This window comes from Dendropsophus ebraccatus, chromosome 9, assembly GCF_027789765.1.
Source record: "Dendropsophus ebraccatus isolate aDenEbr1 chromosome 9, aDenEbr1.pat, whole genome shotgun sequence".
In the NCBI taxonomy this organism is placed as follows: domain Eukaryota; kingdom Metazoa; phylum Chordata; class Amphibia; order Anura; family Hylidae; genus Dendropsophus; species Dendropsophus ebraccatus.
In genome coordinates, this window is record NC_091462.1 from 69,180,307 (window position 1) to 69,198,955 (window position 18,649).

At 42.9% G+C, this 18,649-nt stretch overlaps 1 protein-coding gene across 3 annotated transcripts in view; it reads right to left on the reverse strand.

The window, feature by feature from the left end:
* Positions 1–18,649, reverse strand: part of VPS16 (VPS16 core subunit of CORVET and HOPS complexes) — a 135,599-nt gene that overhangs the window by 79,493 nt on the left and 37,457 nt on the right. For all 3 annotated transcript variants that reach the window (XM_069985340.1, XM_069985341.1, XM_069985339.1), the window contains 4 exons: positions 17,804–17,859; positions 13,346–13,432; positions 13,177–13,271; positions 1,186–1,262 (listed from right to left, as the gene is read on the reverse strand). In XM_069985340.1, coding sequence (XP_069841441.1) covers positions 1,186–1,262; positions 13,177–13,271; positions 13,346–13,432; positions 17,804–17,859 — 315 coding nt within the window. The remainder of the gene's footprint in view (positions 1–1,185; positions 1,263–13,176; positions 13,272–13,345; positions 13,433–17,803; positions 17,860–18,649) is intronic.

Sequence of the window (18,649 nt, forward strand, 5' to 3'; positions counted from 1 at the left end):
ACTGCATCAAGGCTTCACTTCCTGGATAAAATGGTGATGTCACGACCCGACTCCCAGAGCTGTGCGGGCTGTGGCTGCTGGAGAGAATGATGGCAGAGGGATGCTCAGTGTCCCTCCAGTGCCCTGTGTCCCTCAGTGTCCCCCTGCCATCATCCTCTTCAGCAGCCTCAGAGCGCACAGCTTTGGGAGTTGGGTCGTGACATCACCATTTTATCCAGGAAGTGAAGCCTTGATGCAGTAGTAAGTGCAGGGAAAAAAAAGCACTTTATGTGCATTTCCCGTACTAAGTGTGATTTGTGTAACTTTTGGGAGGCAACACAATACTTTAACAAAAAAAAATTGTCAGACTTCTCCTTTAAATGTCATTTTTCAGTGATTAATAAGTATCAATAGTACAAGCAATTTTAAAGGAAAGCAAAAGCATTTCCTCCTGTACTCAAAAACCTTTTTTTTTTTTTTTTTTGCAGCCTTCCACTCTCACTTCAGAAGGAGGATTCCTGTGTCCATTATGCTCTATGGAGGGGGGAGGGATCAAGTAAGATGAGTGAGCACAGAGAGGAGAAAAACGCAGCCCTGCAAAACACAACATTCTGCTATCTTCTCTTATCAAGATTAGCACTGACCTTTCTGACCTGCGAAAGCAACGTTTAATGTGCCCAGACAGTCTCCAAACAGCAGAGCTGTTTCTCTCCTCTTCCTGCTCACTTATCCCCTTCCCCCCCTCCGTATGTCATAATGGACACAGCAGAACCAGTCTTTTTTTGACTAATAAAATCAATTACAGAGTTTCTTAAAATCGCTTGTACTGTCTTGATCTCTGCAAAAAACAATTTTAATGGCAATTACACTTTCAGACATCAACATATGCAAAGGTGCATAAATGATCAAGGTTTTCAGATGACACTCCTAGATTTAGACTATAGTATACACTGGTAACCCAGTCATTTATTTCCGAATAGTGGAAGATTTATCAAGCTGTCTTACAGAAAGAATGTTCTTTGTTGCCCATAGCAATTAATCACAGTTTAAGCTGATCATTGGGGTTGGAGGGAGTTGGACCTTGATGATCTAATATTGGTTGCCAATCCAAAGGATAAGCCATCCATTTTTGCAGACTTGGTATCATCATGGCATATTACTGGTTTACATAAAAGTACAAAATTACAATTTCAAGCTGACATTTACCTCATACTCTTTTTGTGCTTCCATCAAAAGTGCTCCTGGGGCCATGGAGGCAATTTTAAAAATTTCTTCAGTTGCCTCTGGAAAAACAAACAAAAGACAGAAAAGAAAAAAAATGTCAAATCTAAGGCTTTTCCTGAAGGAGGTCTATGCTGGAAAATCAGTCCTAAAATTTTGGACATGTCCTATAATGGTCTGGAATTCTGGTACAAATGCCCCATAGAACTCTATGGGAGCATCCAGAATTCCAGATAGCTCCTGTTTTCTTCCATTTTTATCCAGTCCACCTTTTTCTACTGTGAGCACTTAACTACAGTTACAGTAAGGTTACATATGTAATACATGATTCCAGATACAATAAAATCAACTATAAAGATGCATTACTCATAGGATAAGAAGAAACTACACAGGTGACCCCATAAGTGAGAATGGTAATAGTATAAAAAAATAAGATAAATAATAGTGCCTGTTTTGGAGTACAAATTAATATAAGGCACTATCTTATTTTCGGGGAAACACGGAATAATGCAAAATATGCTATTATTACATCATTATCATGAAGAGGTTCTTCTGTATACTTTATATACATTTATATTGACATGACATGCATTGGTTGTTTGTAAGCTTAATTCCTATTGTACAACACATTTTTGGTGCCAAAAATAATAAAAAGTGACTTATTGCGCCACCCCATGAAAATAATCCCCACCAAAACTGTGGATATATGTTTAAGTGCCCATGTTGAAAAAAAAAACTACAATGAACACAAATCCTTAAAGCGACTCTGTACCCACAATCTGACCCCCCAAACCACTTGTACCTTCAGATAGCTGCTTTTAATCCAAGATCTGTCCTGGGGTCCGTTCAGCAGGGGATGCAGTTATTGTGATAAAAACCACTTAATCCGGCAGCACTGTGTCTAACGGCCGTGGCTTACATTTGTATATGCATTAGGCTGGCACATCCTCTCTGTCCCTTCCTCCCCACCCTCCTCATCATTAGGAATAATCCAGGCAGATTGCTTCCTATTCCCCACCTGTGTGTATAATGAACATGGGCTGGATTGTTAACACACCTGTGCAAAGCTCAAACAGCAGTAAATGTTCCTGGATCATTCCTAATGATGAGGAGGGTGGGGAGGAAGGACAGAGAGGTGGTGCCAGCCTAATGCATATACAAATGTAAGTCCAGGCCGTTAGGCACAGCGCTGCCGGATTAAAAGTTGTTTTCATGACAATAACTGCATCCCCTGCCGAATGGACCCCAGGACAGATCTTGGATTAAAAGCAGCTATCCGAAGGTACAAGTGGTTTGGGGGGGACAGATTGTGGGTACAGAGTCGCTTTAAAAGGGCTGTGCTGCCCTGCTTTGTGGCGAGTCTGGCTCAGTGGTGGACACTGGGAGGCGGGGCATGGTCACATGCTTCTCCATGTCAGTCATGACATGCCCCCCCCCCCGCCCCCGACACAGACTGGGTAATGTATGCACTGGGCCCCAGGATGGTTGAGGGGGCTGCCTCTTACATACTCGCAGCAGGATGACAATTCCGCTGCAAGTATGTAATCTTATTAAAAGCGACATTTAAGGGATTCACAGCAGATTTCGCTGCAAACTCGCAGCTTGAAAACCGCTGTGGATCTGTTACATATAAATCCACCCTAAGGGCCCATTCATACTATGGAATCGGCACAGAGATTTAGCTCAGAACCCCGGCCCGCGGACTCCGCACTAAATCCCGCTGGCTATCTTTTTCAATGGGAGGCCTTGCATGTCTCCACTCTCCGCTCAAAGAATTAACATGTTTCCTGAGTGGCACCATATTGGATATAGACTGGCGTTTAGAAAAACTTTTAACTCAGGCATGGTGGCAGCTAGAAAGATGGGATATGGGTCAATATACTCAGATGGACTTGGTGAGTAAGATCAGCATTTGGGAGCATTTAATTCTTTAGCTCTTGGGTGGAACACCTCTTTAAATTATGACCTTTTGGTAGTCCTTGAGGACTGGAGTAGGGGGAACACTCAGGTAAGACATACATATAATTCTGAAAAAAAGGCATTGGAAAGCAATAAAGGGGTACTCCAGTGGAAAAAAAAAGTTTAAATCAACTTCTATCAGAAAGTTGTACAGATTTGTAATTTACTTATATTTAAAAAATCTCCAGTCTTCCAGTACTTATGTGCTGCTGTATGTCCTGTTTTCAGTCTGAAACTGTGCTCTCTGTTGCAGACTCTGTCCATGACAAGAACTGTCCAGAGCAGTAAAGGTTGGCAGCAGAAAGCACAGTGTTAGACTGGAAAGAGTACACCACTTCCTGCAGGACATTTAGCAGCTGGTAAGTATAGGAAAACTCAAGATTTTTAAAAAGTACATCACAAATCTGTAAAACTTTCTGACATCAGTTAATTTAAAAGAAAAAAAAATGTTTGCTAGAGTTTCCCTTTAAGAGAAAATCCATATTTATCTTAGGTATTTTTACAAAGCAGTACATATTGCTTTTGAAATATTGTATGCAGAAAGTTGTCATGACAAGGCACCATAGGAGAACCTAAGCAAACTCTATCACTTGGTTATAATGCTGGACTTTGAATTTTAAAGGGTGATTATAAACCTTGCTTATAATACAGCAACTGCACTCTGTAAAGCATTTTTGGAAACTTGCATACCAAAATGAAGATAAAAACACCAAAAAAGTTTAACATGAACCAGTATCTGTGCCCCACCACCACCACCCAAACTACTGTTACTGTTGGATACCTTTGATTTTTGTAAATAAAAAAAAACAAAAAAAAAACAACATTTTATTCCGGTAGCATGGTGTCAAAGAGGTGGGACCTAGGTGGGGCTATACTTGCCCTAGGCCTGCGTCGTCCCTTAGGTCTTTCTCTCTGCCCTCCTTCTCTAAAACAACAAACACTGGGCAGGATGATCATCTCTGGCTCCAACAGAATCCAGCATATGCGCTGTGGCACCCTGACAAAGCCTGGCAAGCGCACTGACAAGGCCCAGCTTTTTTGCTCTAGGCTACCTTATAATTGCGCCTGTGCAGTCTACTTCTCCTGTGTTGGAACCTGCAAACTGGAACCTGTACCTCTTACCACCCATACACCACAATAGTGACAGGTCCCAACACAGAAGAACTAGACAGAGCAGGTACAATGACAGTGTTTCTCAACCTTTTCAAGCCAAGTACCCCCATGTGATAAGATGTTCCTGTCAAGTACCCCCAAGGTTGCTATCTGACAAAATAAGGAAGAGATCGTACTGCAACCATGGGCTTAATATAAAGTCATAAAGTCTCTGTCAGCAGTTGATTCCCAGATCAGACCCCCCCCCCTAAAAATGTGACTAATTTGTAGGTCCCAGTAATAATGCTCAAGTAATCTCAAATAATTATGTCCCCTTCCTTAGTAACAATGCCACTTGTAGCCAGATATAGTACTCTCTGTAGTCCTAAACAATGCCCCCTGTAGTCATTGATAATGCACTTCTATTCACCCTGTAGCTAGAGGCAATGCAACCAAGTATACCCATGTAGTCTGATAAAAGGATCCCTGTAGTCAGGTATGTCTACTATAGTAAGGTATGCGCCCTGCACTCAGATATGAGACTTATAGTTGGATAATTTCCCTGCAGCAAGAGGTTCCCCTTATAGTCAAGTATGTCCCTTGTAGCCAGATATGCCCCTTATATTAAAGGTGTGCCCCATGTATACAGAAATGCCAATTGTAGCCAGGTATGTCGTCACTATCATCCCCCCCACCCCCACCCCCGTAAGCAGATATGCCCTGATGTAACAACATATGCCCTCCTGTAGACATATATTTTGGCCAGGTATGTCCTGCCCTGCAGATATATACCCATTGTAGCCATTTATACGCCCCTGCAGACATATGTCTAAAGTAGCCAGGTATACCCTCCTGCAGACACATGCCCATTGTAGCTCGGTATGCCCACTGCAGACATATGCCCATTGTAATCCGGTATACCCCCTGCAGACATATGTACCCTATGGATGGGTAAACCCCCTGCAGACTTACTGTATGCTCCTTGTGTCAAGGTATACCCCCCAGCAGACATATGCCCCTTGTGTCCAGGTACACCCCCTACAGATGTAGTGTCCAAGTACAGGTGTGCCACTAACTTTTAATGAACCTGGGTAAAGTAAGTCTGTTCAGGTTCTGACAGAGGGATAAGGTCAGAGGTGTTCTGTGTTTTCCCCACTAGGTGTCACTACTGTGTTTTTGTATGCCTTTTGTATGTTGTATGCTCAGCTAAAGGAAACACTGGGTTCTGCGGGTCAGTTTTCCTTCTTTTTCTAGCCTATCCTCATGCTCCTTTGCACACACAGCCCCACCCCAGTTTCGTGAAGTCTGCTTCACGCGACGCAAAAACCTGGGGCCTCGTACTACCCTTATAGGACAGGGTAACCCAACACTGTAGCGCAATTTCATTTTAGCAACATTATTAATTTATTTGGTACTTGCTTTATTAGCATATGCAAAAGAAGAGCCCGTGGAGCCTCATCAAAAAGAGTCTCGAAACCCAGGACTAGCCAGATATCCCTCCGGGAAGGACCCAGCCAAGGGGTGTCTCCTGTAAAGAAACCACCAAAACCACCATATTAAGTGGCCCTATAAGTCAATGTAATGACAAGGGAAAAACCATAGCCAGGTAGCCATCCACATACAGCTGTTTCGGGGTGTTACCCCTCATCAGCGTGGAGCAGGATTCTGGCTAGGTGGGAGCAATGCCTAGTAGAGCCATAAGAGAAACAGATGGCTGATCTCAGAACTCTGGAGATGGGTAAAAGCTAGCCATAGCATTGTTTTCAGCTTTTAAATGGAATTTCACCACAGATGGTGAGGTCCTGGCATCCTCTTGGTCAGTCAGGTGAGGCCCAGGCATTGCCTTGGTCTGTTGGGTGAGGCTCCATTCGAAAAAAAAAGTTTGAGAAGCACTGCTGTACAGTATAGTGCTGTTCTGAAATGTACTGTAGGGATTAAACTGGGCACTTTTCAATGTAATATACGGGCATAGTAGGTAAATATTGTTGGGTGCTGGAACCAATTAAACACATTTACATTATTTCCTATTGGAAGACTCTGTTCTCAAATTGCCTTCCAGAGCCAATTAAGTTAGAGAACAGAGATACCACACTATATATATATTGTAGACATGTCACTGGTAAAGTCTTCGAGGGGATGTACATCTCACCTAGGTTGCTTCATAGAGTGAGATGGTGAGTCCAGGAGGGATCTGTGCTCAGCAGTGTTATGCTGCTTAGCTATTATTTACTGTTTCCGGGCCTGGATTTACTGGAATGGCGGGTAGGTTGGTAGTGGGACCTGCCATTCCCTCCCCCCGATCCAGTTTGGGTTTTGCCATCAGGTGAGCAATCAGCCTAAGAAGGTAAGAGCTCCACAGAGCTGCAGGTGATGGCTCTCAGCCAGGAGTGAACAGCCTGGATGCTGTGTTTGGTGGGAGCTTGAAATACAGCCGCTGCTGAAGCTTATTCACACCGTGCCATACCGCTGATTGAAGTGTCAGACAGGTGACCTGCTTGTTAGTAAGTGCCTAGACAGGCAAGACCTTTTTGTTTTGTTTTGTTCTTAAAAAGCACGGTGTTGCTGTATTTATGTTTTCTGGACTGTTTATGCTGCCAATAAACGCCAAGCTGTTATTTTACAAGTCCAAGTCTGCTGTGAACTGTGTCCAAACACACCATCCCCCGGGAAGATCCCTACAAAATATATATTATATATACACACATACACATATAGAAGAACAAACAACAAGAGGTTGAGGACAGCATCATCTTCAAAACACATGCTTAATCTTTATACACACACACACACACACACACACACACACACACACACACTGTGCCTCTTGAGTAAGGGCCCTATTCCACGGGACAATTATTGTTCACATAATAGTTAACGATAAAGATCCAAACAACCGCTATTACGAAAGACCTGAAATCTTTCCCCCATTTACATGGAAAGATAATCGTTACTTATGATCGTTCTTGCGGTTGTCTTGTTGTCGCTATTGCGTCTGTCACTACTGCGAACGACCGAATGACTTCTTATTCAATGCGAACAGTTTTGCAAACGAGCAACAATAAAAATAGGCCCAGGTCTTATTAACGATCAACGATTTCTCGTTCGGTCGTTAGTCGTTAACTGCTATTCAAACAAACGATTATCGTTTAGATTCAAAAAATTTAACGATAATCTGAACGATAATCGTCCGGTGTAATAGGGCCCTAACTTTACTTACTTACCTATCCTGTTCCTGCTCTGTCTAGTATAGATGCAGCCCTGGTCTCTGCTCCGCCGTGCTGACTCCTAGAAATGAGGAGCACCAAGCAGATTGGCTTCACGCACCCCCAGGACTGATACTCATTGTCTCTTCAAGCAGCTGTACTTAATTGACAGGCGCTGTGTGTGCGGGGCTGAGAGGGTTTGTGCAATGGGCAGATGTTACAGTTGGTTGCTGCACAAATCTTCCCTGTCCCGCACACACAGCACCTGTCAGCACAGGGCCAGACTGGGACTGAAAAGCAGCCCTGGCAAACACACCGCATCAGCCCACATACAATTCTCCCCGCATCCATTGTGTCAACCTCGGGCACGCAAAAGTTTTTACATACAATCAGATAGATAGACAAATAGTCAGTCTCAGGAAGAAAGCGCAACGTTTCAACCGCATTGCACGGCTATTTTCAAGCATGAACATGTGATAAGTGACATACTATTTACAGGTGTCTAAACAATTAAGGGGTGTTACCACCAAATAAATAACTAAATAAAACAAAATAAAAATATATTATATATATAACAGTTTCAGGTAAAAAGAGTCCTCTTAAAGAAAAGCGCACTCAAGCATAAAGGAAAGGCTGTGCCTCAACCTAAGTTAATATCTGTTCATAATAAATCAAATGATTGTGAGCCGTCCATATTAACGCCAATTCTTAACTCCATTGGAGACATGCAGCAAGTAGGATAAAGTGGATCTATAGTTAACTGCCTTGCAGAGAATTCCTCTATCATAAAAGACGCACCATAGAGTACTAAACCAATGCGTCTGTATCAAAGTCAGTGTGCACAGCGTTCAATGCATAGATCACCATGACTGACAGCGTCCCATAGCTAGGCAACCGGTACCAACCCTACAAGCAGTGCACCTATGAAGCGCCACCATCCCAGAGCATGCTAGAAGTGGTGGGCCACAAAGATGTGCTGTTCCTCCAAAACAGTAAAAAAAAAAAAACTATTTGCGTACGTGGGGGCCACATTGGCCTCCATTGCCACACCCCTCTTCTACAGGTATAATGTTATTCAAGACCAGATGTAAAAGTAGAAATATAAAATCACATTCCTGTGGTGTCAAATTGAAAGTGGGTAATTTACTTTTAATGGCCTCCAATTCTCTCTCATTCTCAACAGAGCTACACAAGCTCACAATGACGGCCATTAAATGACAGCCATCCACTAAATTTCAACAGTGTGTGAGCCTCTCTGTGTTTTCAACCCATTCCTGGTTTTGGTTGCAATATGAGGACCAAAATACTGAGCAAAAATTCTGTGTGTGAACATAGGAGCAAAAGTACAAACACATCTAGCACCTTGGAAAAAAAGGTTCATACCTATGCCTGTTGTGCATTAAATTGCAGATACATGCAGGGGGGGGGGGGGCAGATTCATACATCCAGCCACCAAACAGGAATATCCGATCAAAGGGTTCTATACATGCAACAAAGACTGGATAGTGTATATTCTGTGGTGTCCCTACCTCAAGATTTATGTAGGGGAACCAGACTCAACCGCCACTGCTATCAGGAAAAAGAGAACAGATCTTCCCGTGCCCAAACATATTTTGAAAAAAGGGCACACTGAGAACGACCATAGGGTGATGGTAGTTGACTAAACTGAACAGCCCAAAAGGGGAGGGAATTGACTCCTTCTCCTAAAAAAGGAAGTAGTTGGAGTGGATCCATAAACTTGATGCACTGGAACAACATGGTCTCAATGTAGAATATAAGGTGACGACACTCACCTTTTTTCTATGAAGGCTCCTAGAAGCTCTATGGTGCGTCTTCCTTTGACGGAGGAATTCTCTGCAACGCAGTTAACCATATATCCACTTTTTCCTACTTGCTGCACGTCTCTGATGGAGTCTAGAATTGGCGTTAATATGGGTGGCTCACAATCATTTGAATTATTATCATCAGACATAAACTTAAGGAAAAGGCTGTGCCTCAACCTATCCTTGGTGTGCTTTTCTTTAAGCGGACTCTTCTTACCTGAAACTGTTATATTTTCACGTGATTGACACTATGTAACAGTCAGCACAGTGTGTGTGTGTGTGTGTGTGTGTGTGTGTGTGTGTGTGTGTGTGTGTGTGTGTGTGTAATTTATTTATTTTGTTTTATTTAGTTATTAATTTTTTCAATATATATATATATATATATATATATATATATATATATTTTTTTTTTTTTTTTTTTTTTTTTTTCACTTTGTATTTTATTATTGCATTTGTTTGCTTGTCACTTGTAAATTTGCTACACCCACTTGGGTGCTAACACCCCTTGTTTTGACACCTGTATAAATAGTATGTCACTTATCACATGTTCATGCTTGAAAATGGCCGCGCGATGTGGTTGAAACGTCGCACATGCTTGGAATGAAATAAACACCTTCGTTATTTTTTCACTGAAGAAGTGCTGCTGAGTCAGCCCTGTTTAGATAGATAGACAGATAGATAGGAGAGAGGACATAGACAGGCTTACTTATTTAGGAACCAGCAGGGGCACAGGAAGACATTGAGGACAGGCACAACTTCCTGGAGGTGCACAGGAAGGATGCGCACAGATTACAATGCAACTGCCCTCACATACAGATGACTGATTGATGTTATGTTTTGTCCAGCACAATGTTCAGCAGGCTGTATGTGGGAGCAGCTGCAGCTTTATCTCGCAGGGCTGTTTTCAACTTCACTACACACTGCACTGTGGGCTCTGTATGAGAGGATCTGACAAAGCTCTAACTGCTCAACCCTAACTGGAGTTTCCAGACTATTCCATCTTCACCTTCCTTTTTTCCCCAATGCCTCCCGTGGATCTTATCAACCTGCGTTGCGTAGCCCCTGGGGTACGAGTACCGCAGGTTGAGAAACCCTGACCTAGAGCAAAGTAGTTGGGTCACATTAGTGTGCCTGCACCAGACCTGTTTGCGCCAACAAAAGGGAGGGAGACCCAAGAGGCAACGCAGGCCTGGAGCATGGATGCTCTAAGCCACACAGGAATAAAAGAATGTTTTTTTTTTACAAAAACAAAGGTAACAGCAGCTAAATAAAACGTGGCTATCTAATAGTACCAGCGGTTTGGGGGGGGGGGGGGTCGGGGGAAGGGGTCATATCGGGATGCAGATTCGCTTTAAGTACAAGCATCCTGTGAGTGTTTGTACTATTTTGGAAGTACACCCAGATACAGTGTGGTGTCCATATACACAGAATAAGGCCAGATACTGAGAATTACACATAGCATACATGAGAAGTGGCTCTGTAAAGTGTTCACCTATACATAATAAGAGAAGATACTTAGAATTACAGCCAGCATACAAAACAAAAAACTGTGAAGACTGAAGTGTCATTATACAAAGAACAACAACAGATACTGAGGATCATGCCTCCAAACAGGACAAGATATTGTCTATTGTGCAGTGTACATACAGAATAAGAGATTATGTAAAGACCTACACATACAGGACAAGAGAAGTGGTGCTGTGCAGTGTTCATATTTGGCGAATGAGAGCTGACACTGAGAATTACACCTAGCATACAAGAACAAAGACGTGGTATTGTATTTAATGTATAGGTAATCACTTCACAATTTTTTTTTTTTTTTTAAACATTTATATAATAAAAATAAGTCCTCCAACAGAGGATGGTTTTTTTAGTTAGCATACTTTAAAACAAAGCTATATTATCTGAAATCCATGTCCAGTCTCTTGAAAGCAGCTTTTTAGTCTTGTGCTGGTCAAAAAAAAAAAAAAAGAGAGACTAAACAAATGAAGTCTGGACCTAAAAGAGTATCACGGATCATTACGTCCTTCAACAAAATAACTGCCCTCTCTGGGAGCATACAGATGACTTTTAAAATACAGTACTTCCTGGGTTTACACTTTTTCGGAAAAAAGTCTAAAACACAGGAAGTGCTGTGTTTTCAAGGGTAACTAGAAAAAAACTGGGAATAAAATCAATGATTACATGTTGTAAAAAACAAAAAAAAAAAAAACACTTACATATGATATTGCTGCAATAGTTATAAACCACAACATGGTTTGAACAACATGGTTCAAAGATTTAAGGCCAAATTCACTTGTTCCGTATATAAGGTCCATGCACAGACTGTATGCTACAGACCAAACTATAGGAAATTCCAGCCAATAACAGAATGTCATGGCTTAATGTGTCCGTCAATCAAATGACTGCCTTCTCTGTGGTCACTTTTTTTCAACTAGCACAAGACCAAAAATCTGCCTTCAGGAGATTGGACCTGGATTTCAAGTAAGTATAGCTTTGTTTTACAGCATGATAAAAAAAATAATAATAATAAAAAAAGATATCTGCACCAGTGTACAGACACAGCTGTGTCAGTCCAGAACCTGGAGCTTTAAAGCGACTCTGTACACACAATCTGACCCTCCCAAACCACTTGTACCTAAAAAAAACCCAACTTTTAAAACTTGCAGCCCGTGCCAAACGGGAGTATCTGTGCCCTAACTTTGCACCACCCCTCCGTCCCTCCTCCTCCCCACCCTCTTCATCATTAGGAATGCCACTGGAACATTTTCTCCATGCTGAACATTGCACAGGTACTTAACGATGCAGCACATGTGCCACGCTGACACAGGTGGGGAATAGGAGACAATCTGCCTGAAGCATTCCTAATGATGAGGAGGGTGAGGAGGGGACAGAGGGGTGGTGCAAAGTTAGGGCACAGATACTCTCGATGGGCACGGAGCTGCAAGTTTAAAAGTTGTTTTTTAGGACAATAACTGCATCACCTGGCTGAACGGACCACAGGACAGATCTTGGACTAAAAGCAGTTATCTGAAGGTACAAGTGGTTTGGGGGGGGGGGGGGGTCAGATTGTGGGTACAGAGTCGCGTTAAAGGGGTAGTGCGGCGGTAAAGAATTATTGACAGAATAACACACATTACAAAGTTATACAACTTTGTAATGTATGTTATGTCTGTGAATGGCCCCCTTCCCCGTGTCCCACCCCCCCCCACCCGTGTACCCGGAAGTGTGGTGCGCTATACATACCTGTCACGTGCCGACTCGTCTCCGATCTTCAGTCTGCTATGCCGTCTTCGGGCGGCCGGGCCGAATCCCTCAGAGCGTCCTGAGTGCCGTCCGCCCTCTTCAGCATCATCAGATGCTCAGCCGCAATTGGCTGAGCATAACTGTGCTCAGCCAATCGCGGCTGAGCAGCTGATGGTGCAGGCGGCGTCATTGGCTGCTTAGCCGCGATTGGCTGAGCACAGTTATGCTCAGCCAATTGCGGCTGAGCATCTGATGACGCTGAAGAGGGCGGCCGGCACTCAGGACGCTCGGAGGGATTCGGCCCGGCCGCCCGAAGACGACATCGTAGGCTGAAGATCGGAGACGAGTCGGCACGTGACAGGTATGTATAGCGCACCACACTTCCGGGTACATGGGTGGGGGTGGTGGGACACGGGGAAGGGGGCCATTCACAGACATAACATACATTACAAAGTTGTACAACTTTGTAATGTGTGTTATTCTGTCAATAATTCTTTACCGCCGCACTACCCCTTTAACTGTTTCAGAGCTCATTGCTTCATAATGAATTAGGAAATTGGTTTGTAGCAAACAGTCCGTACACAGGCCGTATATACAGAGTGTGGGAATGTGGCCTTACATAGCCTCCAAAAGTATACTGATGGGGTACATACTTGGGATTTCATGAAGAAATTCATGTGCAGAATGAGAGATAAGTCTGACTCCATCAAGTTCAGGGACAATAAAAGTTTCCTCATCCAAAGGAAATATGCAATTGTTGTTAAGGGTTTAACAGTATTGATTTACTTAACTTTTTTGGGATGAAAAAAATTGAAAGGATACAAAATGTTTTCTTTGGGTCCAGCAACAAGAATCACTTTTTCCCAAAGAACAACAACTGCAACTTGTTTACTCCGTGGTCTAATGCACCTAACAAAACAAAGAGAACATTTTAAATACTAACAAAGAGAACATTTTAAATACTAATGCCTCCTTCATATAGAAACAAATGGTACAGGGTGCTGAAGATATTATTCACAGAATTAGACCATGGCATCTCTTCCAGCCAATGTTTTAAAGGTTGATTAACTGAACAAGTTCAAATGGGGCCTGATCAGTAGCCCTTTTACACAGGCCATTTGTCAGCAACAAGTGTTACTAGGAATGCTCAATTGCCTAATGATTAGCCAGTGTAGCAAACTGCAAAAAATATGTTAGTTGGTCCCAGTTATCTTTGTTTACAGTTAAGAAAGGTTTTAAAAGCATAATTAAAAAAGCAATATATATATAAAAAAACCTGACCAAAAACAGCAACCTTAGAATAAGGCTGCATTCCCACGTTCCGTGATCCACGTGGAATGCATGTACCAGAGTCCCCCCGCGCCCGGACAGCATCTGTAATTAGATGCTGGGAGTGGGGGAGACTGTATTCATAAGCGCCGCGCTGTAATGAATCAGCCGTGCGGTGCTGTTACTACAGTGCGGCGCCTTATGAATACAGTCTCCCCCGCTCCCAGCATCTAATTACAGATGCTGTCCGGGCGTGGGGGGACTCCGGTACATGCATTCCAAGTCAGTGATCCGTTAGGATCACGGAAAGTGGGAATGCAGCCTTAGTAAGAAAAAGTGGAGAAAAATAGATTTAATTGTTCAGCATTAAGCAAGCATATATACTCTGTTCTGTTATAATCCAGCCCGTGTCAAAGGGTTGTTTTAACACAGTTGTCCATAGCAACATGCAGTAAGAATTTTTCATTTGATTGCTAGTAACAAACATTTTGTTTATGTTTACACCATGTTTATACGCTAGTCTGCGACCAAGTGATAGTGTAAGCACTGGTTGGCTACACTGTATGGCCAGTGGTTTGCATCAAAATAATGTGCCACTAAAAATGAATTATTCTATATCAAGGAAACATTTATACTGCTATGTTAAACCAGGCGTTGTCTGAGAGAAAGCCTAACTTCCTGCTGATACTGTGCACTGTTTAGCATCAAAGTTAGTGCTACCAAATACTGCATTTTTCTACGTTAAGCAAGACCTATGAAGGGGTATTAATGTGTGCGATGTCGCTTCAATGCGATTGGCGCAGCACGCGGCACTGTCCCCAGAGCCGGGCAAAATTAAAGGCTGCAGCGGTCACGCAGCTGCCTGTAATTACCCCTTGAACGCCGTGTTGCATAGCAATGGCTGCATTTAAGAAAGTCAAGTTTTTAAAACAATTTTTTTTTAACCTTATAAACCTTATAAAATAAACCCCCAATAAAAGTTAAATTACCTCCTTTCCCATTATAAAAATAAAAATATGGAAAAAAATTAAACATATATTGTAGCATGCGGAATTGTCCAATATATAAAAAGATAATATTGTTCCCACAATTTTTTTAATTAAGAATTTTTTTATTTTTTTTTTTTTTTTTTTTTTTAAGCGGCCAATTTTTCTCTCACACCAGTATGATACTAATAAAAACTAAAGATCATGGCACAAAAAATGATGCCCCAACCAGCCCTGTAGGTGGAAAAATAAAAGCGTTATGGCTCTTAGAAAATGAGGAGGAGAGCGCTTCGCATTGTGAGATCTTGTGTATCTGGGCACATGAAACGCTGGATTCACAGGTCAGACTCCTTACTGCGTCTCTGGAACTTGGTGAGATAAGATTGCAGGATGTTGTATTGTGCTCTCTGCTATACACGAACTGTTTGTCTCCTCTCCCTGCTCCCTTACCCTGCAAAACAGCTTTCTGAGTACAGAAGGAATCTCTTTTGCTTAATAAAACCTATTACAGAGACTCTTAAAATTGCTTGGACTATGGATTTCTTTAAAAAATTAAAATAAAAAAATAAAAAACACACTACTACAAACTCATCCTTAAAGGGGTTGTCCGGCGATAAAAAATTATTCACAGAATAACACACATTACAAAGTTATACAACTTTGTAATGTATGTTATGTCTGTGAATGGCCCCCTTCCCCGTGTTTCCCCCCACCCACGCTAGACCCGGAAGTGTGGTGCATTATACTCACCGCATCTCGTGTCGTCCACGGTCTCCGATCGTCAGCAGTGACGTCTTCTTCGGGAGGCCGGCGTATCTTCCCGAGTGCCGGCCACCCTCTGCAGCGTCATCCGAAGCTCAGCCGCGATTGGCTGAGCATAACTGTGCTCAGCCAATCGCGGCTGAGCGGCTGATGACGCGGCCACGTCATCAGCCGCTCAGCCGCGATTGGCTGAGCACAGTTATGCTCAGCCAATCGCGGCTGAGCTTCGGATGACGCTGCAGAGGGCGGCCGGCACTCGGAAAGATCCGCTGGCCTCCCAAAGAAGACGTCACTGCTGAGGATCGGAGACCGTGGTCGGCACGTGACAGGTAATGTATAGCGCACCACACTTCGGGGTACACGGGTGGGGGGGGTGGGACACGGGGAAGGGGGCCATTCACAGACATAACATACATTACAAAGTTGTATAACTTTGTAATGTGTGTTATTCTGTGAATAATTTTTTATCGCCGGACAACCCCTTTAAACTTCCCTTTTATCTACCTCACCACCACCACTTCACTGCCCCCCCCCCTTTTTTTTTTTCTTTTCTCCCTTACTCATACTCCTTCCTTTCCCCTATTTCTCATAACATTTTCTCTCTTTTTCCCCACTTCATGTCTCTTTCTGGCTTTTTCACGCCCGTGGAATCAGAGAATTCGTAGTTTGGCTAAGAGATAAACTTCAAAATTTATCTTAAAATTTGTTTATTTCCTTATGCTGTACTGTAACGGATAATTTAATGAGGTTACCTCAGTTTTTATTGAGTGCTATGTAAACTTTCTTAAAAACAAGATTACAGAGAAAATGCCCATCTAAGGGTAGCTTCACACACACCGTATCACAGCCAGGACCGTATTAAGAGCTGCTGCTGCCCTAGGCACTAAACCTAAAGACGCCCCATCTTGGGGAGTGTGGGGGAGATTGGTTTTGGCCACATGCATTTCTCTACATGTAGAAACATTGTCTAAATCGCATTTTTCATAGTTTTTAACTACTTAAAATATAAATAAAATTTCTTCATCTGAGGGAATTCTCACCACAGGATCGGTAGATTGGTAGGTAATAGCTCCAGGCGTCACATTTACCACCGCCACACCAGACCTGAGCAATGCCGCCATACTGTAACTGGTAACTCAGCCATACCAGACCTGACCAATACCACCATACCACCCCCCTTAGAGTCTAAATGGGAGGTGGGAGACTAAAAAAATAAAAATAAATAAAAAGTTATTTCCTACCCCCTGCTCTAAGGTGCTGCCCCCCTCCCTGCAAAGTGCTGCCCTAGGCACCGGACCACGGGTGCCTAATGGTAAATACAGCATCAAATCTGATGCAGATCTGCTGCGGATCCTGTACATGTGAATGCACCCTAATGCAACCTTGTAGTACTATATATATATACCATGTGTGGGCTGTTTTATTTCCCTCATGCTACTACTCTGTAGCACTTTCATGGTCATTTTTATTGTACACTGTTGTTTTCACTCTTTAGCTGAATACTGCTATACTGTATCGTGAGGTTTTAGTAAAAGTTTTATCTCCCCTTTAAAAGATAAAAACAGCCAGTAACATAAGAGAATGTTTTTTTGAGACATTCACACTCCAAAAATCCATTTACTTATCACTGATCACTCTGCCTCCGCGCTCCACACTACCAACATCAGGAGTTAGTCACATTTTGATCAAAGTGCATAAGCCCACACACCACGTCAAGGTTCCTAATATGTGTGGGTCCCTAACTAAAAAAATTGTGCTGCCCCAAATGGTGACCTCCACCGCAACAACAATAGTGCCAGAGGGGGAGAAACGCAGTCGCCCAGCAGCCCCATTACTGCTGGACATAGCCCCCCTAGGCTCTGGGCCTCACCACCTCCAGACTGGAACTAGAGTAAGATTTTTATTCACTCTGCTTTTGCCCTGTGTTGTGTGGTTCCATTGGTGGCCATTGCTGGGGCAGCACAGTGTCTGGGGGTGGTGTGGCCCAGAGCGCGGGGGGGCTATGTCCAGCAGTATTGAGACTGGCTCGCTCCCCCTTTGAGCTGCAGGCCTAAGGATATTCTGGGCCATGCCACTTTGACTCTCCACCTCACTGTAGATAAATTAAAAAAAAAAAAACTAGTTCCCCTCCAAAATACCGGCCCCCAGAGTGAGGCCAACTCCCAAACTGAACACGGCGTGAGGATCTTTACAACATTTGGGTGTGACTGCATGCCTATTCAAGGCTTAAAATTGGCCAAAGTACAGATTAAAATGAGTTTACCAAGACATTTGTTTTGGTTGCTGCCTTATGTCTGAAGTCACATCACAAAGTTTTTCCTAAAAAGAAAGAGAAAAAGAAAAGATTAAATTAGGCAGTAGTCTTCTTATTGTCTCCTGGCTATGATGTTTGACAACTCGACAAAGTAGGAAACAATTGTTACTCAATTTGAATTGATTTAACTCTTTAGTGATCTTTTTTGCCTATAAAAAAGGAGCACAAACAAGACTGAGCAATGGATTGAAATAACTTAATTAAAAGGTAATCTGTTAGCATTCTGACCCGCCCCAAGTTGCTGACAGTGTTATATAGGTCACAGCACCCTATTCCACATGGTACCTGTAGCCTATAAGTCCAGGTAGAAGAAAATATCTTAGTGTGACAAAGTGTAAAAGAGGAGTTGTGGCACTCTGACACACCTCCTCCTTGGTTCCTCCTTCCTCCTTCTTTTGAATAAATTCATTTCGGCCTCCAGTTCTCGCACTGCTGATGACGCACGTGCATCCTAAACTCATTCAAGCACTGTAGCGGGGAAAAGTCAAGGAACTGGATGCTGATATTATCTTATCTAAAAGGAGTAGGGAGAAGGAACCAAGGAAAAGGAATAACAGAGTGCAGCACTGCCAGAGAAACGCAACTCCTCCTTGACACTTTGTCACACTAAGATTACACATTTTCTGCTACATGGACTGACCGATAAGCTACAGGTAGCATGTTGATAAGGGTTCTGTGACCGATATAAAACGGTCAGCAACTCGGGTCGGGTCCAGTTGCTGACAGATTCTCATTAATTGGGCATTATGGTAAAGTGCAATTTGCTCAAAATCGTGAATTCAATATTAGCCCTGC